The sequence below is a fragment of the Diplotaxodon limnothrissa genome, linkage group LG19 (assembly GCF_057381915.1).
Source record: "Diplotaxodon limnothrissa isolate DT_005_m linkage group LG19, D_limnothrissa_male_GT1.1, whole genome shotgun sequence".
NCBI lineage: Eukaryota > Metazoa > Chordata > Actinopteri > Cichliformes > Cichlidae > Diplotaxodon > Diplotaxodon limnothrissa.
In genome coordinates, this window is record NC_140614.1 from 7934738 (window position 1) to 7959410 (window position 24673).

At 40.1% G+C, this 24673-nt stretch overlaps 1 protein-coding gene across 3 annotated transcripts; it reads left to right on the forward strand.

The window, feature by feature from the left end:
• The first annotated feature begins 1578 nt into the window (after positions 1 to 1578).
• letm1 (leucine zipper-EF-hand containing transmembrane protein 1) lies at positions 1579 to 23898 on the forward strand. 3 transcript variants are annotated; one of them, XM_085342822.1, is made up of 15 exons: positions 1579 to 1879; positions 6655 to 6712; positions 6942 to 7431; positions 11439 to 11582; positions 12339 to 12476; positions 12780 to 12983; positions 13111 to 13230; positions 13403 to 13534; positions 13653 to 13811; positions 14248 to 14376; positions 15623 to 15757; positions 15947 to 16140; positions 18278 to 18310; positions 18889 to 19045; positions 22821 to 23898. In XM_085342822.1, exons 1-15 carry the CDS (start codon positions 1795 to 1797, stop codon positions 22971 to 22973), a joined length of 2331 nt encoding a protein of 776 aa, XP_085198948.1. In that variant the 5' UTR covers positions 1579 to 1794; the 3' UTR covers positions 22974 to 23898. The 3 variants fall into 3 exon arrangements, with proteins under 3 accessions (XP_085198948.1, XP_085198946.1, XP_085198947.1); XM_085342820.1 differs by lacking the exon at positions 18278 to 18310; XM_085342821.1 differs by lacking the exon at positions 18278 to 18310 and having other exon boundaries at positions 18907 to 19045.
• Positions 23899 to 24673: the final 775 nt, after the last annotated feature.

Sequence of the window (24673 nt, forward strand, 5' to 3'; positions counted from 1 at the left end):
AGTACCAGCAGCGCGTGCTAAGGGGCGCGAAACTTACAGTAATCTATTTAACAACAAGAACGGCCCTTCAAAATAAAACTATATATATATATATATATATATATATATATATATATATATATATATATATATATATATATATATATGTGTGTGTGTGTGTGTGTGTGTGTGTGTGTGTGTGTGTGTGTGTGTGTCACAGGTCGTCTCTGAGCTGAAGTCCTGGTCAGGATTAAGCTTTGTAACATTTTACGACAAGGCGAACACAGATCAAGTGAGAGAAAGGCATCATAACACTGGCATACAGGGCACTTTAATTACTTAAAACAGAAGACAAATTCTCCCCTTCTGTCACTCAGCAGCAGCTGCAAAACCGTTAATCAACATTTAACGATACTCCACAAATGGAGGAATTCTAAAATATTTTTACTCAAATATTTAGCAACTAAATATATAAAAAATATGTATATATGTATCAGTTAGATTCCGTTTGTCATACCAGTAAGCCACCTCTTCTTTTAATGTGCTACATGGCAATTGACTACTGTTTTTATCAAACACGCTATAGGTCCCATCGATCTATATAGAATAAGGTGCTGAGAAAAACATCATATTTGTCATTAACTTTTAAGTACGGGCTGCTCTGGAGGATTTAAATGTCATCATCAGTGAAATTCTGTCCTGTCTCTCTTTGTTCAGCTTTTCTTTTTAGATGTCCTCCATATACATATATAAAATGAACGGAGCAAGCGGTGTGATGCAGACTTTTGTTCTGTCTAAATCTAAAATTAACAAACTGGAATAAAAAACACTAAATTAAACTACCTCACGAAGGTCACTGGGTTATTTTGAACTGAACCAACTAGGGTAATCCCAAAATTTGGACAGCATGCAGGTCACCGGGTTACTGACTCTCTGGCTGTCACAGACAACAGTGTAATTAAGTGTCCACTGACTGCTGAACGAACAAGCTTGCTTGACTAAAAAATGAATTGATTCTTAGCCGTGGTAATCTTTGAAATGTGGGAGAGTCTCCTACTATTTCATGTATGCCAACATAGTTACTGATTGTCTTCTCACCACCCCTTCCACCCCACCCTTTCTTTACCAGTACTGGCATCTCCTTACTTTACTTAAATATTTATGCAACTAAATACATATAAATATGTCTATGTATTTATTTAATTTATTTACACATCACACTCATTTACATCCTAATATGCCCCTGTATATTCGTTTAATACTAGTTTGCCTTATTTCTGAATGATGTACAGTCATGGCCTGTACATTTTCCTGTCAAAAAAAGAGAATAAAAAAAACTTGTGAAAAAAGACAAATCTGTCATATCTGTGGTTCCTTATATATTTAGATTATATTTATACGCAAATTCATGCTACACGTCTTATAAAATTATATATATACTTATTCGCATTTGTGGTATCATAAAGCGGTCGGATACTACTTCGTCTCTCACTTCTACTCTGAAATGGAGGCTTTTATTTGATAAAGTCACCGGAAGCTGCTTTTTTTAATCGCTGCCGCACGGTTTGACGTCATTATGTTACCCTGGCCCGGCTAGCTGTCATATGCGTAACAGGGAAGGCATGACATGGAGCTAAATTTTCCCATCTGCAGTTATATATGCGGCCTGGCTTGTTAAATCGATCTAAGGAATTGTCAGTTATATGTACCAAGTTAGAGGCCTTTCCGTTTTGACTTCTCGAAAAAGCAGTAGCTCGCTAACCCGATAGCTACCTTCTAACTTAAGGTGAAGATAACCACTTGCATACTGAAAGCATGGCGTTAATCCTGTTTACAAGATCTCGGGCACCTTTAATGAAAACGTCTCGATCCCTAAAGAATGAATTCAGGAAAGGCAAAGGTAAGGTTTCTGTGTTGGTTTGTTACTGCCTAGCTTGCTGTTTACTCTGCCAGTGTTGACCAAATAACGCTAACAATTAGCTTGTTGATATTAGCATCTAGAAGGGTCCTTTACATAGGGTAGGTGGTCCTGGCCCCGGTTTCAGGAATAAACACCTGACTACTCATCACACTCCGGGCGCTCATTCATTCTTTTAAGCTACCGATTTGAAACGAGTCTGTAAGAATAAATTGTACCGAGAGTGTATCACAGCGATGGAAGTATCGGAGTGATACACTCTAAGCGAAGCGTAACCAAGGGTTTAGGTTATCTGAGGACAACCTGGCAATATAATTTTTTTAACTTGGTTATCTGAAGGCAACCTGGTTACACACTTACACACACACACACACACACACACACACACACACACACACGTTTGAGCAGATGCTTGTTGCTATGGATACATGAGACTATATTTCTGTTGTGTGTTATGATGATTTCACTTAGTTGATTCAAGTGTCTTGCTTTACTTTCACGATTGAGGCCAGTTTGTTTTAGCCTTGCTCAATATTTCACAACTTTGAAGCCGCAGAGTGATTTGGCAGATGAAAATAGCAAATAGTCAGTTTTATACAGCTGATTATGACTAAAATCAGCATTGACTAGTTTTCTGTGGTTGATTAATTTGAGGTGGGTAATATGACGATTGCATTTTCTGTTTGGGATAGATTTTGCTATAATCGATTATGTCATTCTAGCTCTCCTTTTTTAATCTTTTTGAATATAAAATCCAAGGCATCGTGACTGTTTAGCTATAATGGATTTTTTTTACAGTATAGAGGACACTAATGCCCCAATACTGCAATATGCAAAATGCAATGTCCCCTTAAAGTTGCAAGAAAAAAAACTGTGACCCCTTCAGAATTACCAGGACTTTTGTCATGATCAATTATGAAATGTGGTCTGATGTTTCTCCAAGTGAAATGATACACAAACACAGTCTGGCAAACTAATAACACACACACAGTTTAGCTTTCCCGTGTATTTCCATGAATAAACACTCAAGAGGCAGACTGGTGGACACAAGTGAACTTTTGACCTTTTAGTAGTAGCAACAACCTTCCTGTAGTTGGTGTTTCAGTTCATCAGCGTTTCTGGGATTTCTTGATTCAACTGCGAAATGTTGGCATTTGTCAATGTTTTGTCTGGTATTTCCAGGGAGCGTGGTCTCTGGTTTGTTGTAGAATAATAATCAGGTCCTAAAGCATTTTTTTAAAAAAAGTTTGCAAAGAGATGTCTGCAGAGAGCACAGTGGACCGTCTGCTGCTGCAGTTTTAATCTCACATCCTCAAATCGCAGATGTTTCTAGCATACTGGTTTACTTCCTTTTCCCAGCCTGTGCTCTGTGATTCTAAACGTATTCAACAAAGACATGAAAAGTGCACCAATTAGTGTACTGAGACTTAGTCACATAGATGCTTCTAAAATAAGATATTTCATCTCACAAGTTTATAAATTAAAGAAATTCAATGTAATGAAATCGCTCTTAGGACTAATATAATATTAAAGGAATCATAGCAGCTGATATGTCTGTGTGCTTGTGGCTTTAAAGTTAATAGGTGTACCACAGCAGGCATTAGAGATGTTACAGGTTTATGCTACAGAATCAATATCATGTCTGAAGTTAAGGTGATGTTTTTTCTCATTGCACTGAGCCTGGGGGTATAAATAGATGAGAGGGTCATAATGGGGATTTGCCTGTCTGCGGTGGACTGACTGAGACTGTGCTCTTGGCTTTAGGCCCAGATTATCAGATAAATTGCTTTCCATGAAGAAAGGTCAGTGCCTTTTATAACCTCACCTGAGACAACTGATATTCCTGTCTAATCATGTGTGAAAATGAGTACAGGAGTATTCATGTAGTATGGTTGAATCTACGTATTAATAAGTAGAGTTCTGAAAATCTTTCAAGTTTAAGATCTGTAATAATAGTGACCTGGAGCTGCAGATTGAGCTTTCTGTCGTGCTGTGATGGCTGAGCATTAGGGGTGGGGGAAAAAATCGATACTGTGTAGTATCGTGATATTTTGTTTGCTAATAATGTATCGATACAGGGACAGCAGAAATCGATATTTTGTTACAAAAAAAGTTTTTGTGGACTGGAACTCTCTGACTTCAGAGCATGTTGATCCTTTTTCTGAGCAAGAATCCTGACATTCCTTCACTGTCCAAATGTGTTTAACTTGTTTTTTGGCAGCAATAAACATGACAGTTTACTTATTTTAATTTAAGACATGTTTTATTTTAATTAAGTTTAAAACTTTTTTTATTTAATGTAAAATTATATTTTGTTTTAATTTACTTTCAAATTCTTCAGTTGCTGAATGGGCTGCATAGTTTTCATAAATTGCATAGTTCAGAATAGCTATAATTGTACCAGATGGTTGCATTCAGTTAAGTTGGACTAGACTGTAATACAAACCGTTCAGTTTGTCAACAATAAAACTGACTGAAATGAGAGAAAGACTGAGTGCGAGGCTTTGATATTAGATAAAATGAATATTGATAAAGTTTACCTTTATGTACAGAATCTGAATATCGCAAAATATTTAAAAAAAAATTGCAATAATATCGTATCGTGGGATGTATGGTGATCCCCACCTCTACTGAGCATTGACCAGCCTGCAGTCCTTTGTGACCGTCATAGACAAACATAGTGAGGTACACGTACACTGTTATTGATTTACACATTTACACAATGCCAGTGTTCATTATCTCTGCACTAGCATTCACTGTGATTGAATATTTAAATTTTTGTGGGTACTGTATAATCAGAGGGTCGAGCATTTCAACTCTATGTTTCAAACTTCGGTTTTGTTTGCACACAGTCTGCTGTCGCTCTAAAGAACGACAGCAGACTCCTGTTTTCTAAATGTGCATTAAGAATTAGTTTAAGATTTGTTGGAGCATGGATCTTGCAGTTCTTCACAGCAGTTGTTGGATTGGTTGTCTCAGCAACATGTGCATAAAGTCTAACCTACTTGGGGGGGCCGGTGTATTCAGTGTAAACAAAATTAGATGGATGGACTTAAACAGTGTTGACTAACCATGGCTTGTGGCCTTTTGGTGGGGGGAACCGGTTGGGATTGGTGCAATTTGTTTCTCTCTTGCTGCGCTTGTGTTGCTTCTATAGGATCTCTGTAAAGTTCTTATATGTGTGAAAAGCTTTGTGGCCTCCCATTTGTCATCACTCCAATCAGAGTTTCTGGTCATGGTTTCCGGTATCGATATATTTGTTAATTCGCTAATTATCCTTTGGCTTTGAAGCTGAATGAGCCGGATCAATGTGGCCAGGATTAGTCTCTAAGCATCGTCCTTGAGGCGGTGATGTAAATCTTCTTATAGTTTCCCTGATTTTTCTTTTCGGACGATCCAGTTGGTAAACCAGTCAACCAATCAGTTGGCCTCACACCTTTTGATTGAACAAATCAATATTCAATATATTGTTATTCCCAGGTTATGGTTTCATGATTGGTTACTTTAGTGTAACATGTCCTAACATGTCCTAACTTCACCATATTCTATTCATTTTAACTAACAGCCCAGGCTTAATGAAGGTTTATTCCTACAGTTAATGCAGGAAAGCTTCTATCAGCAGTTTTCTTACTTCTGCTTTAATAAGGATTTTACAGTATGCAGCTATGCAACTGTCTGCGATCACATCACCACAAAAACAAAAATGAAAGGAAAAAGCAAATTATCTGAGAGTACACAATTTCATATCGTCATCATAAGTAAGAGAAACCTGGAATAGAAAGCTCTGTTTGTCTTTTTATTTCTTTCAACTAATTTTTGGAGAATGAATTTCATTGTATTTGCAGTGTTTGAATGCGAAACCAAAACCATAAAACCCCCAGGGGGATTCGAACACGGAAAAGACAGCAGTGCTGTGTAGCCTGGGGACATGCTGGAGAGTTGAGTTGTCCACTGTATTTCCAGGGTTTTCTCTCTGTGCTACTGTAGATGACCGCTAAGCCACAAAGGTGAAACTGTTCCAGTAAACTCTCTGTCCTCCTGGCTGCAGGCCACAGCCTCATGTTCAGCTGGGCCATGCTGGGCTCACTCCAGCCGGCCATGTGAGAGCTAGAAAAGGGGCGTGACCGAGCCCTCGGCTCTGGTGTGATTGGTTAGAAGTGTCTCACCACTCCACCTTCTAGCTGCATGCATATCACTGTAGTGGTCTGTGAACCCTGCTGTGGGCCTCGCTGAGGGTGTGAATAATTAGCCACCCAAGAAAGATCAGTGGAAAGATATTTACAGAAGACTGAGCGACTTCAAGGCGGTTCTGTACAGACAAATACATAAGAGCAGAATATTTAAAAACAAAACAAAACATGTGGCCATAGCAAAAACTAACTTTTTATGTATATACTAAAGCGTCCCCCCAAAATAATAAAAGGGCAACCTCAAGGTGAATTGACTTTTATGGGTATTCCTGAACAGGCGATTGCAAAGGACACAAAGTTTGATGATTGATGTTATTGCATGACTAGTTTTAAGCACAGTGTGTTTTTGCTAGTATGATTATCAGTTTATTAAGAAAATCTGCATAAATGCGTTGGAGCTGCAGATAACTGCCGATGAGCAGGTGCTGTTTTGCTTCTGGGACGTTCATAAAACCAATATACACTGTGTGTGTGTGTGTGTGTGTGTGTGTGTGTGTGTCCGTCCGAAGGCTTTTTTTTCCCCCCAAGGACACACCTGCTTTAATCGTATTTTCTTCTTTCTTACAGGGAAATTACAAGAGGGTTCCTATTTCAGCTGCACAGCCTTCACACTTTCCAGTCAAAAGTAAGGCAATTAAACCAAATGATCCAAAATGTGTTGTATGATATGCAAATTAAGATCTATCAGCATGTTCAGGTGAAATTCTATTTTAATTTTGTTTTTTTGTGCCTCCCTGTAAATTACACTCTATTCCTTTTTTATAGGAAGTCATCCATTTCAAATGCTGCTTTATATTTTGTCCAAGACTTGATATAAACTTTGGGTCCTGAAACTCTTTGCTCTGTGTCCTCAGACCTGATGGGCTCCGACTCGGTAGCTTGGCTCAGGTCTCTTCGTTCGGTCCTTCCTTGCCCGTGTCAGATGAATTTGTGGGTCCCTGTCAGAGCTCAGACACACAGCGGCTCTACTGCGCTTTTGCGTCGGGCGCTTCCTCTTCAATGTACCCTGCGGTCGGAGTGGGGCCCCAATGGACGATAGTACGACCGCGAGATATCTCTGGTGTCAGGTGGATACATACCACGAGGAGGAGATGGGATGACTCCAAGGTGGAGAAGTCGCTGCGTTCGTTAAAGGATAAGAAGAAGCTGGAGGAAGGAGGGCCGGTGTACAGCCCGACACTGGACGCAGAGCCTGTCCGAAGGACGCTCCGACAGCGGGTTGTAGATGAAATCAAGCACTACTACCATGGCTTCAGGCTGCTTTGGATCGATACCACCATTGCTGGGCGGATGTTCTGGAGGGTGCTGAACGGACATCCTCTGTCTCGCCGTGAGAGGAGACAGGTGAGTGTTGCACAGTGTGGCTGCAAGACATTGTCATTTCTGTAGAAGCTACATTGTGGAGAGATTGTTACTGCTTTGGGTGCTGCCAGGCTTTGTCTGCTGCAGGGTCTGGTGACGGTTGGGGTTTACATTTTTAAATTAGACATTTTTTTTATGTATCTGTCCCGAATTACAGATCCTGATTTAGTTTAATGGTAAGAAAGGGCAGCAAACATTTAATCTTTAATAGTTTTTCAGGAATGAATGTTCTTTTAAAACCTTGCAAAAGATTTCAGTGTGATCATTGGAAATAGTTTGAAAGTGGGCTCACTGACCTTTTTTTTTTTTTTTTTTTTTTTTCTTTTTCTTTTCTCAAACATTCACATAAAGCATGTAATTCTTTCGCGGTCATGCAGAAATGTAAAAACCTGCTGATTTCTGCTGGAATGAGCAGATTTAATGCCTGGAATGTATGCCATATGTCACAGATATGAGAAGACATTACCAAATCTATAAAAGTGAAGTGAAGATTACATTTGTACTACACAGTCATACCAGAATCCCAGTGCAGGCTATACTTTGATTCAGTTAGTGAACAAAAATGTAGGTGAAAGGAAGGGTTTTCCCTGGTGATTGCTCTCTCTGTCTCTGCACTGGTAACACACACACACCTCTGTGTGTGTGTGGGCTGCTGCAGTTTAGTTTCCAGCCCCTGAGGGTAAATATTTAAGCCTAAGATCTTTTTAATTTATACCAAACTCAGAGTAGCACAAAAGTGTGTTTATTAAATGAAAAATTGTTTGTAGAAGCTACAAGATCCAGCATTTCCACATTGAAATATGCCTTCTTTCTGTAGCCCAGAGCAAGAATTAATGCCAACCTCCAGTCAGCAAACAGTTTCCTTTTTTCACCTGGAACAAGCTTTAGCTTGTCTTTAACACAGTAATGTCAGTTTCAAGAATGTGAATTGAGCCCACTAACACAGCTAATGTAAGCTTATTTAGATAATGCTAAAAAGAGGCTCGTGTTTTAAAGGTTTCTCCTGCCTCATGATCAGGTGTATCAGTAGTAACAGAGCTACAGAGCTCAGGATCATTAACAGCAGAATATGAAGAAGCGTTCAAACGTTGCTCAGTAACAAGTAAATGAAAGTTTTTAGTGCTTCCAGTGAAAGGAAACGATTCTTTTTCTAGTCCGGCTCAGAGTTTCCACTGAGGATAACCGACGTGAGTTTAAGAGATCAGCGATGACTGAGCACCGATTCAAGCCTGACAGCTCAGACATCATGTTCTATACCGTTTTATCCATAGCCTCTCAACCCTAATGGGATCAATTATGGAAACGGGCCGCACGCTGTGTTTACTCATCAGGCGCCGGGCAGATTGTGCCTTTTCATTAAAGCTCTTCAGGAAGAAGCTTTACCTCGCGTACCAGATTCATCCCATCTCTGCACTCAGCCTACATCTCTCATTTTGTTGTGACTTTCACAACAAATCCCTAACGCAGCTGTTGTTGATAAATTCTGTGCAACAGGACATGGTATTAAAAATATGATAAATTCGATTATTTACACAGTTTTGTTTTAATACAGAATATATTCCAGTTATTAAAATGACTTCACGAGTATACTGCATGAGAAATGTAGGATTTGTGTGAAGTAATGCAAATATTTCTGATGAGACAAGCTGCTCGGAATCCACGGCAGCGCGATTCGCTGTCTGGACTGAGGCCCGGTTCGGTAATCTGCCAAAGGTTCTGGCACACACAGGTGTCATTTCAAGGAAGGTGGGCAGGTCAGCTCAGTTCACACTTATGTACTGTTACCTCCAATCCAGCAGCACAGGATGGTGCAGATTTAGGTGACATAATTGGCGAGTTGCAAATGCTTCTTAGTGACTAATTTAGACTTCTGCAGGGAATCTTTGTAGAGCAACGTAGCCTACGCAAGTGGCCGACGGCGACCCAGCTCTTTGTTGCGGTCAGGCAAACGTATTTTCTTCAGGTTTTTCCACTCTGTGTATTCCCTCACGTTCAGTTTGATAGCTTTGGCTATGTTCCCCCAGGAATTTGCTGACATCCATGAAATGTGGTGATTGTTATTCTCTCACTGATTAATTCAAAAACGGGAATCAAACGTAGGCCAATCACAAAAGTTGCGGCCTGTGTTATGAGATGTGTTGATACATTTCCAGGGAGGTGCACATCGGGTAACAGCAGAGGCTATGTGGCAGGGTATTAGAGGGGTTTGTGGTTACAACACACCAAGACATAGATTTGATACAAAGGTATTAACTGTGTGATGTAATGAGATCTTGTCTGGGAATCCTTCCATGTTCTTATTTTAATATGTGGCCAAATTCACATTTCACTCACTGCTTTATGTCCAACTTAAAAGAAACCCTTAAACTGATACTTGGGAATCTGCCATTATACATTTATTTTAATTTTGTTGAAAATTTTGTTGAAATTTTGTTGAAAATTCCCATTTAAAAAAACGAAATGACCCATTTGCCTTGTTACACTTGATTGTAAATTCAGATGAAACTGTGATTCAGATTCATTGTTATTTGATTATTCGTGTTAAAGCGTGCAGGAGAAAGTTATGGACATGCAGAGATTTTACAGCCGTCGCTGCAGAGTCATTTTACGACATGTTTCTCAATATCCACTTACACAGAAGTTCAGTAGGGTGTGTCATTCTGTGAAATGATGTGATGTAACCTGTTTTACAAAACTCTTAAGTGAAGACCAATCTTTTTTTTTTTAAGTCGCTTCTTTAATATTCAAATTCAGAGATATGTATGCGTCATACACCATAACACTGAGCCCTACAGTATACACATTCATTAACTGACTTCATTGTGATTATGTTAAAGCAGCTGGGATATAAAGCCTCAGTGGAATGCTAATGGTCGCAGGTCAGTGCAGAGGATGACCGCAGCTTCCCCCCATTAAGCCCACACTATGACCCCATCTGCACCTTTTCAAATGGAGCAGGCTCCCTCAGAGTTCACGTCCCAAACCCGTCTACATGCCATTCATCTAACCTGGACTGGCTTTGCCTCCTTAATCTCCTCCTTTCATATTCCCTTACAATACCCAGGCCTCCCATTTAAGGCTCCCTCCATTTGAACGTGTCTCACCCCCTCCTCCCTTCTTTGATGTGGAACTCTGGGAGATGATATACATGTCAATGGGCCTGCAGACAAAGGCCTTTTCACTCAGGCTGGCCTAAATCCTTCACCCTACTGGCCCACTGACATGCAGGTGGGAAGAGCGGAGAAAGGAGGACTCGTGTTTTTGGCCTTTTCCCCTCTGTGCTGTTTCTGTAGACGGTTCGCTGGAATTGTGTCCTGGATGGTCAGCGAGCCACGTTTGGACAGCCGTACAATGAAGTCAGCCAGTGTTGGCCAAGTGCTTCTGTGCTCTCGGGATTGTTCGGGTCTGCGCTGAACAAATGTGCTTCCTGTTGGATCAAATGGACAGTTTTAGAGCCTTGTGAGGCCAAATGTTCCCTTTGCTCTATGGCTCCATGCAAATACTGTGTGAGTGGACGGGGGATGTATAGAGGTGGGCTTGGAAGTGCTGACTTTTGAAACTTATTAGAGGGGCGATTTTAAGGAGAGAATAAAAGATGAAATCAACATTTTCACACAGTTTGTGCATTGCTGCTGCCCTCTGCTGGTGGCAGATATGAACTACAATGGTGGGAATGAATGGCACTTTTTTTTCCTGTACCCTCCATGTTTAAAAAAAAAAAAAGAAAAGAAAGAAAAATCTTTAAAAAATATGAGAGCACTTTAAAAACACATCAAATCTCAATGGTAAAAAAATCATGCATGCATCATTGCAGCAACACAAAATGATACTATGGGCTCCCACGTGGATCCTAATGAGACAACGGCTCTTTTGAAAATCCAAACGGGAGTGCTAACATAGATGCTCATAGTCTCACTTAAAGATTCCATCAGTTTACACAGATCTGTCCCATTTGCTGATATTATTTCCTTTTTTAAATTTCCTTTCAGTTTCTCAGAACATGTGCTGATGTCTTCAGACTTCTTCCTTTCCTGGTGTTTATCATCGTTCCCTTCATGGAGTTCCTGCTTCCTGTAGCTCTGAAACTCTTCCCCAACATGCTGCCGTCCACCTTTGAGACACAGACAAAGAAGGTAAGTAGAAATGGGTGGTTGATTATTTATTTATTGTATTTATTTTTAGCTCCACGATGCTGGGTTTGCTAAATATTGTGATTGGAACTGTATGTCATATGTAGTTGTATTATTCAGGAATATTATACATGTACTTAAGTTGTTATTTAGATGGTTATCTAATCTAGACTATGACAGTAACAGTCTTAAATAGCCCTATATGACATTTTTATCACTTTGACCAATCTGTTGAGCTTGACCAGGTCTTGACTTGATATTTTAAGTCTTTATAAAGTAGTTTCTATATGTTGGCAATAGAAACCACTGGTAAGGATCACAGTGTCTAAGTTATGAGACAATTTTCCCCTAATAAATCATTAGTTGACAGTGAACACCTGGGTGGATGTGAGCTACCTCTACAAAGTTTTATCACAATCCATTCAAAACTTTTCAAGCTTGTTCACAGACGGTAAAACCCACACTTACAAAAACATGACCTCCTTGGTGGAGGTAACCTGCGTTCTGTCCTGTGTGATAAAGAAAACTTTTCTTTTAGAAGCTGGTTCCAGTCATCAAAATTGTATTTGACAAAAAAACGTTTGAAACAGTTTGTCTGCTGCGGATTCAACTATCCGTTCCAGCCTTGAACGCAAGCGGACTGTAGAGATTCAGACTGTGTTGGTCCTCATATGTCTCACCATCAGTGCTAACATCATTTGAGTGGGATTTACTGTAGTGCTTTTAAGCAAACTGAATTTGTAACCTCTTGCTTTTTAGGAGGAGAGGTTGAAAAAGGAGCTGAGGGTCAAACTGGAGATGGCCAAGTTCTTGCAGGACACCATTGAGGAGATCGCTCTGAGGAATAAGGCAGCAAAAGGCGACGTGACGGAGGAATTCTCCACCTTCTTCCAAAAGGTCTGCTTTCTAACACCGAGCAGTGTGAAATGAGGAGAATAAAAAGCTCATTGCTGCTCTCTGGTGGTGAAAATATTAATTTATTTTTATTTAAAACAGAGTTGTGACCAGTTGATTACCATTAAGAGCGTTTATAGTGGAAATTTAAGTATTTCTTCCGTATTTTCTTGTTACTACATGCTTTCACTGACTATATTCATTTCATGGATTATTCTTTGCACGGGAGAACAGCAGTACATCTTTTGCATGTAAACCTGGTCTCATTTAAACTTTTTACAAGCCCTGATCTTCTCATTACTATAGATCCGGGACTCTGGGGAGCGTCCCAGTAATGAGCAGATCATAAAGTTCTCCAAACTGTTTGAGGACGAGCTGACGCTGGACAACCTGACTCGACCTCAGCTCGTGGCGCTCTGTCGTCTCCTGGAGCTCCAGTCAATTGGGACCAACAACTTCCTCCGCTTCCAGCTCATTATGAAGCTGAGGGCCATCCGCGCAGACGACAAGGTACGAATCTCTGTGGTTAAAAGGAAAAATAAACCTGTTGTTTTATGTCTGAGCACACGGCAGCACCCGGGTGAATGCAGCGACACTGGCCGCTGACTCTGTGTGACCTCTTCTCTGTGTTTATCAGCTGATAGCAGAGGAGGGGGTGGAAAGCCTGAATGTGAACGAAGTGCAGGCAGCGTGTCGTGTCAGAGGGATGAGATCTCTGGGAGTCACAGAAGAACGACTAAGAGAACAACTCGGCCAGGTAACGACAACAGCAGACAGATGGGGGCATTTTTCATTATTCACTGTAAAAATAAAGTAGAGGTTTGACCGTCTGGAGACTTCAGGAATGGCATCAGGGGTGAAACTCTTAAGATGTATGTTTGAGTGCATATTTGTAATAACCTCTGTAATGTTGTGTTTGACTCTGGTAGTGGTTGGAGCTGCATCTCAACCAGCAGATCCCCACCTCTCTGCTGCTTTTGTCTCGAGCCATGTACCTCCCAGATACCCTGTCTCCTGCAGACCAGCTGAAAACCACGCTGCAAACACTTCCTGAAATGGTGGTATGTAAACAGTACAGAGCTGGGATATAAAGTTGCAGGCAGTACTTTAAGCTCAACACGCAGCCTCGGTCAATACTGGAATACAGGCGAATATCCTGCCCTCTGCTTGCTTTTCCAGACCAAAGAGGCCCAGTTAATGGCGGCGGAGTTGGAGCTCTCCAAAGTGGATAACAAGACCAAACTGGAGACCATGCTTCAGGAGGAGGCAGCCATACGGCAGGACAACAAGGACCGAGAGATGGAGAGGCTGGCTGATGCTGCAGAGAAGGCTGCCAGGGTACTGACTCTGTATGATGTCTGTTCAGTGTTTAGGCCAGGTGCTATTTAAGTCTTTGATACCAGTGCCAACAAACTGACAGACTTTATGAGCCAGTTTAAGATAAAGTTATTATTACCAAAAGACCTTAAAAGAGTCTGACCAAGCCTTAGAGGCCATGCTTTTGCTACACAGTCGTGAGTTTTCAGGTAGAATGATGTGCTCTTTGTTTTTCATTGAAGCTTCAGCTTAGAGAAATCAAAAGGTTTCTGTAATATTCCACATGATTGGATTAACTCTAAATCTGCAACTTTCTCACAAGAAAAACTAACTGCCTAACCCTAACTACTGCAACAAGGACACATCTCCCTTAAAGCTGAAGGCTTCCTGCAGTCGTTTGCAGTGTTGTTTCTGTAGGTGTTGCTATAGGGTTTGAACCATGCTCTGTTTTCTGCAGGAGGGTGAACCAGAGCTTCAAGCAGAGAGGATGAAGCGCAGTGAGGCCGAGCCAGCTTCATCTAAAGCCGAAAAGGCAGCCGATTCAGAGACACTGAAGGACACCGCACCCATTATAGAGGGACTCAAGGTAAAGTTAGTAATAGATGATAACATTTATTTTATTTATTCTGTTACATGTTTAATATTTTTATGCATTTATATAATATTTGACTTAAAGTCAGAATTCTAATAAAGCTTTTCAGTTTAACCCTCTAAACCTGCCTCATGTGCTGCACACATCCAGTTTTCTACTACACGTAATATCATGTTGTATAGTTTCCTTTACCTGGAGCTTTAATTTCAGACAACAGAAGAGATTTGCATTGATTGTATCATATCCTGATGTTGTTGTTTTTTTTTTCACTCACTTGTTGCTGCCTTTTCATTCTGTACCATGCAGTTTGAGCAGTGGCAGAGGTTTCTGCGTTTCCAGGTTGGCTTTATTAACACCTCCTCCCAAATGATCCCTGATACTTGTTCTATCCCTGAACCTATGGTGTCTGGTCTTCCTCTGAGCAGATCCAGATGTGGGTTAAACAGCACTAGCATGTTTTTTCCCCAAGACTGAGAACATAATCAGAGTTAGAGGAAGTACTGTCCATATTCACGACAACATTGATGCTGACATAAACCAGTAACTGCTTAGTGCTTGCAGATGAGAGCAACAACAGTGTAGCGAGGGCAGGTTCAGCTTTGGGATGAAAATCGTACAGATTCCAGTTTCAGACCTGTTATAAAGACTCGGAGGAAGTTGTATTTTCTGAATGTGAAATTTATTTTTTCTTTTCTTTTAAAAAAAAATTTAAAACAGCAAATACAAACGTCCATATATTTAGGCCAAATTGCGCTAATAACCTGTGGTGAGTATTTGTCTGCACTTTCTAACTTATAAAAATTCCCACTCATTACTTTTATTTTTGAAATTTCTTAAAGAGATGCTGTTTGGCCCACGTCTACACGGACCTCCCCTCGTCAGTCCTTCAAGCCGTGTAACATTTCCATCCTTAACTAAAAACCTTTGTAGTGCCACAGTTGTTTTTTTATGTGGAGTATCCCACTATGCCTGCCAGTTTCCCTCTTTTACCACTTATATTTAGTTGTTTTAGGGTTTGTTTTGTATCAAATCCACATGTTATACGTGCTAAGTGAAGACAGTGTTTGACTTGGTTCATGTAGTGGTATACACCCATCTTGCTCCCATCTACCACGTGGCTGTGGTAATAATTCACAATCTAAAAAAGTAACTTTTTTGTGAACTTCAGATTAGGTTGTCTTGATTTAAAAGAACATATGTTTATATTTTCTTCTTTTCTTTTTTTTTTAATAACTTCCAGGCAGAGGAGATCACCAAGGAAGAGATTGACCTGCTGAGTGATGCCTGCTCAAAGCTGAAGGAGCAGAAGAAACTGCTGACTCTGGAGAAAGAGGAGCTGGAAGAGCTGAAGGATGATGTCCAGGAGTACAATGAGGTGCCTTATTTTGGCTTCAATGGACAAATTTAATGATTTATTGCCAATCAGGCCTAATTTTTTTTAAGCAGTTTTACCTCAAAATGGAGTATTAATTTGTAATGCTCCAACTTCTTTGGCTTGTTTTATGTGGTTGTTTCGGCGTTTTTTTTGTGTGTGCAAAATTTGCATCTGTGCCCTGTTTTCCAGGATCTGGAGGAGATAAAAAAGGAGCTCTCCAAGACTGGTCAGGAGAAGGCCATAGAGGAGTCAAAGGCCAGCCAGCGGCTTTCTAAGAGGGTGAACCGTATGATCGGTCGCATTGACAAGATCATCCTGGAGCTGGAGAAGGACAAGGTCATCCTGGATGGACAGATGGACAGTGGATCCACCCCACCTGTTGGGTAAGAAAACAGCAGCCATAACAGCTTCAGTGAGAGAAGCTGCCGTATAGCATTAGACAGAATTGGATCTGTCACGTGTAACTGCTTTCACTGGGGGACTCTTTGATTTCAGGGAACTTGGCGTCATGATAGTTTTGCCCTGCAGATGAATAATTCAACATCTAAGAAATTTATTTACCTGCTTTGTTACTAAGCACCCATTTTAAATTCCGGCTTAATGCCGAAGTTCAAAATAACAATTTTACTAATGACTAATACTTATGTTTTTTCAGTTTATTTATTTTGTTTCTATAATTGTTTTTCATTTTGGTGTCTTATTGTGCAGAACGCTCCCTCAGTCTTGTCCTCAGACGCCTCTACATGCTTTTACATGGTGGGCCACATACAGCCCACTTTGATCTTGATCCACGGTGTCTATTTTTTATTTTTTGTTACAGTAAACTCACTGTAAAAATCCAAAATTTCTATAGTACATAGTGAAAATGGTAACTTTGTGTCATTTCATGTTCATCTATCTCTGATTTACTGTAGTGTAGTATGAATGGCAGGGGGCGTGGTCTATATTAGTAGAAAATGCCGCAAAACTTGTGAAAATACAGTTAAACGTCCAAAATTTACCCCTCCCTTCACATTTTCCAGAGACCAGGGCCAGATTGGCGTCTTTGGTGGGCCGATTACATTTGACACCCTTGCTCTACATCATTAGTTCAGCCAGTATAGACTGGCAGCTGTGACACTTGCGTCAAATAACAACCATCCTGTTCCCTTTGACACATTTTGTCTTTCATTCAAATTCTTCTTGCTAACCTGAGTGCTAGCTTAATGCGCTACCTGAGTAAGCTAACACCTTGGTCACTGGCTCACATCTTCCTAACAGACTAGACTTTGCCATAGAGTTAGGCTTTGGAGCGTGTTAGCTGCCACCTCGTACCTAGCACAATAGCTAGCTGGCCAAGCTAATTGCATTATTGCCACATGGCTCAGTAGCATAAGCGCTAACCACTACACTAGCCAGATCACTCTAGCTCTCACCACAGCTGCCTGACCCAGTTTATCTATTTTAGGTTGCTCAGGTAGGCTGAATGAATGAGAAATGATTTAATTTGTTTTTAAAAAAGAGGGCTGCCCCTGCTGGAGTGTTGATAGAAGCTTCTAAGGACAATGCTGACCGAGCGTTCCCCACAGTGAGACGCCTCAATCGTATTAACAGCCAACCGGGCTTATGAAATGAATAACTTTAAGTTATTTATTCCCACTTGTGGTTTGGTTAAACAGATAAATCATAGTAAAATGTTATTTTACCATTCTATAGAAAGACTATAAGTCTTTCAGCTCTTCATCACTCTTTGAATATTTTATATTCAGAGCAAACAAAAGCTCTTGATACAACACAAAGATTGGCTACTGACATCTGTATCTCTCCTTTTATATGCAAAATATCAGTTAGCGAGGCTAAAGTGATCAATGTGCTCCAACTGCTGTTGAACTAGACCGCTCTGATGGTTTTGCAGCTGCGTGTGTGTGCTAGTCTGTAAAAGCCATGAAGCTTTTGAAAGTGAAGGATCCACAAGCAACCTTTTAATGAAGAGCGCCGTTCGTGTTGGCTTGTGACTGCATAGACAGACTCACTGTTAGCATATATCTGATGGGATAGAGTACATCTTTCCTGTTTGTAAAAGTTAAACAAGTTGATTTTAGTAGAGTCCGCATCAGTTAAATCAAGCTAAACAAATTAAGCTGCACAGTCTGGCCTTTAGTACTTTGATCTTCTTCAGATTACATTTCCTTGATTTTTAAAGCAACACTTGTAACATGTTTATACTTTATATCAGCAGGTAAACACAATGACAACAGGATGAAAACATCAAAATGTTGCTTATGGATCATTGACCCAAATGCTTCATGACATGTATCAGTGTATCTAACATAGCTTGTCTTTGTAATTGATAACTTTATCATCTTCATTGTCATCATCACCATCTTCATCATCATCATCATTAGTGTTACTGTAAAATGGTGGTGGAGATAACAAAGGGAACAAAAGGTTTCCCCCCCTCAAAAGTGAATAATACCTTTTTAATGTCGTTTTCAGTAGTTTTGACTAAATTGAGTCCCTAATTCATTTGAAATTTTACAGATTATTCTTTGCTAAATATAGCGGTGCCAAGAGGTAAGCAAAACTGGGGTAAACCGCCATTTGCTTGCTTGTAACATGCTAGCATGGTTTTTCAGATGCTGAAACGGTGCAATAAAGGATCAAACACTGCTCTCATCTTATTCTCAGCTTCCATTTCTGCTCGCTACATGTGGTTGCTGTGCTTCAGACGTGCTAAATGTTGTTTTTTTTTGTTTTCTTTTTTAACCTATTTAATGAATTAAATCACATTTAATTAAAATAAAATGATTGGAAATGTTTGATGTTTGTTCAGACTGTACGAAAGTCTCCGAAATCTTAAAAAAAAGGATGTATTGGACATTATTTGGCATGTAAGCTTCTGTTTCTATCATAGGGCAGCTTAAAGAAATTAGTTTAAAACAAATATGCTGCATTCAGCATGAATAAATGCGTTTAACTAAATCAAATTTAATTAATCCTGCCGTTATGACAAATTGCACCAAATTTTTTTGATTGGTGTGTTTTTTTTTTTTGCTGATTTTTTTGGGAACCTTGAATGCAGCATGTTGACCCTAGACTTCTCCACCACATTTTACGTCCCGTCAAACCTGGTAACCGTTTCCTGTATACAGTCTGTTCTATACCTTTAGGGAGAACCTGGTCAGCATCGACGAGCTCATCAACATCATGCGACAGATCCAGAACATTCCCGAGCACAAGCTGCAGAGCATCGCCGAGGCTCTCGACGACAACAAGGACGGGAAGATTGACATCGACGACGTCATCAAAGTGAGTTGATCTGCTATGAGGAACATTGTTAGGGATGGGAAATGATAAGAATTTAGCAATTTCGATTTCATTATCAATATCATATCAATAATATTACATACATGCAAAATGCTGAGTGCTCAAATGTTTGTGCATGTTGGAGGTATGTCCCGTCTTTGTTGTGATCAGTGTTCATTACTCAAAAAGTAATTATTGCACAGAACACTTTTCTTTAAAGTAATGCAGTACGATACTGAACCACTCGTTACGTTCATGTCATGTTACTCTGTAAAATGATCTGAAACTGTCTCATAATTACTATTTAACAATATAAGCCTGCAGGCTAGAGTTCCAGATCCTAGTATAAACACAAAGCCAACAACACAAATACAAGATTAAAACCAACACAAAGAGACTTTAAAGCGATCGTCACGGTGATTCTACTGTAGACACATGAACAGGTAGAAACGGAGACTGCAGCCTGAATGCTCATCACTTTGTTACCTGTTGAAGTTCAGCAGCGGCTGATTTCACTTATTCATATAGCACATTTAAAAACAGAAAGTTTGCCCAAAGTGCTGTACAGAAACAAAGGGGTAAGAAAACAAGATAAAAAAAACACTGACACTCACATAAACGCATAATAAACATATCAACTCACACCAGTCTAAACGCTATAGAAAAAAGGTGAGTTTTCAAAATTTAAAAACAGGAAGCAAAGATGCCGGTCTAATATTTAAAGGCAGCGTATTCTAAAGTTTTGGAGCCATAATTGAAAAGGATCGTTCTCCTCCATGTTTTAGCCTAGATTTTGGGACAACCAACAGCAGCTGGTCGGCTGACCTAAGGGTCCGGGAATATAAGGCTGAAGTAACTGGGAAAGGTATGGGGGGAGCAAGACCATTTATAAACCAGCGTTAGGAATTAATTCTGTCATGAACAGGAAGCCAGTGGAGAGAGGACAGTTCATGCCAGTTAAGAGGCGGGCAGCAGCATTTTGAACTGAAGACGTGCAAGAGATCCTTGGCTGACTCCAATATACAGTGCTTACAGTAGTCGAGCCGAGTTGAAATAAAAGCATGTGTTGGTAAAGTTGGTCCAACACTTTCTAATCATACAGGAGCAGTTTGTTGACAAACTGCATTTTTCAGCATTATCTAACACAGTGTAAGAACAACTGTACAGTACTCTGTTTTGGTAACTATTGTCCAGGATGTAAATATGTAAAAATTTTGTGTGTTTCTGTTCTGTGTCCTGTTTTTTGTTTTGTTTTTTTTCCTGCTGTTACAACCAAATTTCCCCATGTGGGACAATTAAAGGATTCTATTCTATTCCAAGCTAAATTGCTAAGAGATTATTGAATTAGCATTTTGGATCCATGGCCAGGTACAGTGGGGCAAAAAAGTATTTAGTCAGCCACCGATTGTGCAAGTTCCCCCACCTAAAATGATGACAGAGGTCAGTAATTTGCACCAGAGGTACACTTCAACTGTGAGAGACAGAATGTGAAAAAAAAATCCATGAATCCACATGGTAGGATTTGTAAAGAATTTATTCGTAAATCAGGGTGGAAAATAAGTATTTGGTCAATAACAAAAATACAACTCAATACTTTGTAACATAACCTTTGTTGGCAATAACAGAGGTCAAACGTTTACTATAGGTCTTTACCAGGTTTGCACACACAGTAGCTGGTATTTTGGCCCATTCCTCCATGCAGATCTTCTCGAGAGCAGTGATGTTTTGGGGCTGTCGCCGAGCAACACGGACTTTCAACTCCCGCCACAGATTTTCTATGGGGTTGAGGTCTGGAGACTGGCTAGGCCACTCCAGGACTTTCAAATGCTTCTTACGGAGCCACTCCTTTGTTGCCCGGGCGGTGTGTTTTGGATCATTGTCATGTTGAAAGACCCAGCCTCGTTTCATCTTCAAAGTTCTCACTGATGGAAGGAGGTTTTGGCTCAAAATCTCACGATACATGGCCCCATTCATTCTGTCCTTAACACGGATCAGTCGTCCTGTCCCCTTGGCAGAAAAACAGCCCCATAGCATGATGTTTCCACCCCCATGCTTCACAGTAGGTATGGTGTTCTTGAGATGCAACTCAGTATTCTTCTTCCTCCAAACACGACGAGTTGAGTTTATACCAAAAAGTTCTACTTTGGTTTCATCTGACCACATGACATTCTCCCAATCCTCTGCTGTATCATCCATGTGCTCTCTGGCAAACTTCAGACGGGCCTGGACATGCACTGGCTTCAGCAGCGGAACACGTCTGGCACTGCGGGATTTGATTCCCTGCCGTTGTAGTGTGTTACTGATGGTGACCTTTGTTACTTTGGTCCCAGCTCTCTGCAGGTCATTCACCAGGTCCCCCCGTGTGGTTCTGGGATCTTTGCTCACCGTTCTCATGATCATTTTGACCCCACGGGATGAGATCTTGCGTGGAGCCCCAGATCGAGGGAGATTATCAGTGGTCTTGTATGTCTTCCATTTTCTGATGATTGCTCCCACAGTTGATTTTTTCACACCAAGCTGCTTGCCTATTGTAGATTCACTCTTCCCAGTCTGGTGCAGGTCTACAATACTTTTCCTGGTGTCCTTCGAAAGCTCTTTGGTCTTGGCCATGGCGGAGTTTGGAGTCTGACTGTTTGAGGCTGTGGACAGGTGTCTTTTATACAGATGATGAGTTCAAACAGGTGCCATTCATACAGGTAACGAGTGGGGGACAGAAAAGCTTCTTACAGAAGACGTTACAGGTCTGTGAGAGCCAGAGATTTTCCATGTTTGAGGTGACCAAATACTTATTTTCCACCCTAATTTACGAATAAATTCTTTAAAAATCCTACCATGTGAATTCATGGATTTTTTTTTCACATTCTGTCTCTCAAAGTTGAAGTGTACCTCTGGTGCAAATTACTGACCTCTGTCATCATTTTAAGTGGGGGAACTTGCACAATCGGTGGCTGACTAAATACTTTTTTGCCCCACTGTAACTCCCTGATCAGTCCTTAAGCGCAGGTGTGATCGACTTTGATCACTGGCAGGAGGAAAATGGGTCATCATCGATCCGAATTTGGCCTTGGAGCTGCTATCCAGCATGCCACAAGGAACTGCAGTTTTTATAAAAAATAAACAAACAAACAAAAAAGATTAATCTGATTCATAAATTATACCAACCTCTAGTGGCCATTTGAAGAACTGCACTCTTTGGTATCTACTGTTGGCTTGATTTTTCAGCGCCTGCAGTTTCTGTTTGGAGCGATTTTATTTTTTTTTTAACATCACTGTGGTCATGTTGCCAACTTGACTGCCAAATACATGTGTTTTATACACCGTTTTTACTTTTGCTTTTAAAAAACATACCACAGTCTTAATGTGTTTCTAGAGGTTTGATATGCTTTAAAATGAACAAACTCAAAGAGTCTCGCTTGTTAAAAACATTTCAAATGTATGGCATGTTTATGTTTAACCTAAAATATCTCCAGCCCATTTCATCATACAAGCCTTTAAAAGATGTAATGGAAACTAATGGGAGGCTATAAACCAGGACAGAATGGAGGCGTCCAAAATAGTGTCAACACACAAAAACATAGTATCCTGTAATTTCTACATCCAAAATACTTCGCTTTGTTTGAGTCTCACCAAAACATTCTGGTCTTTCCCATAAGTACAATAGCGCTTTATAAGCATCATCAAAAGTTGAGGGTATTGTTATGTGCATGTATATCCTCCACGTGTCTTCAATTGTCTTCTATTCTGTGGTTTTAAATAAAAAATGTTTGTTTTTTTTCAGGTAGTGGAACTGGTCGACAAGGAGGACATCGACATCTCCACCTCACAGGTGGCCGACATCATGGTGATGCTTCAGAAAGAGGAGAAGCTGATGGGGAAGGAAAAGGCCAAAGAGAAGGCAGAGAAGGAACAGGCAGCCACACTCAAAAGTTAACTCATTTTGCTTCAGAGACACGAGTGTTTGTAAAAAATGAGCACTCTCCATTGTGACTGGTATCTGGTCATAGAGGACTCTGGACACCAGGTTGATCTGGAGAGGTCGAGAACCGCAAGGTAACAGCTGCCTTCTTCTGAAAATGTCATTCTGCTACAAATTGAGCTCCTAAAAATAAAAAATAAGAAATCTTCAGAGAAGGCTTGTTGCCTTTTAAAATGTACAAATTCAACAAGAAACTAAATTTCTGTCATGTTAAAAAATTAAGTAAGATGTGTGGTAGTTTTACTTCAGTATTTATCAGTGCAGGGAGCACAGTGACATGGAATTGAAAGCTAATCGGAAAAATGGTTTGGGAAATGTGTTATCAGACGTGTTATTTAAAGTTGTAGGTGAACCGTCTTGCCTTTCAGTTCGTTCATGTCATCATCTCGGAGAAATGAGCGATCATTTCCGAACTTTGCACAGTCAACATTGTCATTTCTGTCATTCCGCTCACTTTATTTCCGCTTATATTTTATTTATCCACCTCATACCTGTTTGTAAAGTTTTTTTTAAGTTGTACTTGGGCAGGTAGCTTATCGCTGGCTATAACGGTGGCTGCAACCAAAGATGTTATTGGTATTGGAAACAACACAAAAATACTCAAAACATGTTGAAATTACAGGTTAAAAACAATCCATTTTAAAAAGGGGCTTCTAGCGATTATATGCTAAAAACTATTTAGGTTTTTCTTAGATAGGACATCAAACTTTTTCCATGAAAACCAAAACTATAGTACTGCAATTTCTTTACATTTTGCACTCACAAATGGGGAAAAAGTACATTTAGTGCAGCTCTTCATAGATCTTCACTCGCAGCTCTTTATTTAATGCCAAAGTTGCACTGAGATGCATTAATAGCACATTCGAGGTACTCCTAAAGTCATCAGGAGTACCTCAAAACAGCAAAACAGCAAAGATGGATTTAAACTGTGTAGGATCAGTGTAGGGACAGAAGCCACCAATTAAATGCGTCTGATGCTGCTGTGACAAGTCAGTTGGGCTGTCCCCGAATGGTCCTTCGTTGGGTTAGTGTTCGCCCTTCAGTTTGGATATTGAGATGCTGTTGTTGTTGTAGCGTTTTAGCAGCTATGATGTTTTGCTTGTTCGCTCTCTCAGAGCAGCCTTCGTTATCCGTCGCTAAGGCTTTAAATGTTCCTTGTTGATTTCTACCGAAGCACGCAAACCCAACAAACGATACTGGGGACGGCAAAGTTTAGGAAAGTAAGAGATTCATTTTGCAGTAATTAGTCTGGAAATCGTCCGCTCAGGCGATAGATGAGTTCATGAGTTGTGTCGTAGTTGTCATCGTTTAAATGCAAAGTGGCCTTCTTATCACACAAATTTTATGGTTCTTATAACACTGCATATTTATTTCTGAGGATTTTTAAGAATTTAACGGAGTTGTGACGTTTTCGATTTGCATAATAATTAAATTCTGAACAAATTTGGATGAATTTAAAATTTTAGTCCTGTCTTTTTTTCCTTTTTTGTTCTTTGCACTGTAGCCATGAATGTACGTAGTATGTAAACAAGATTCCTCAGGGCTGTGTGATGATTTTAGATGATTAAATATGTCCTGCTACCTATCCACATATCCCATTCTGTGTTCACACTGCATCAGCTTTTCAATGAAATTTGAAACGATGCTAACTGCAC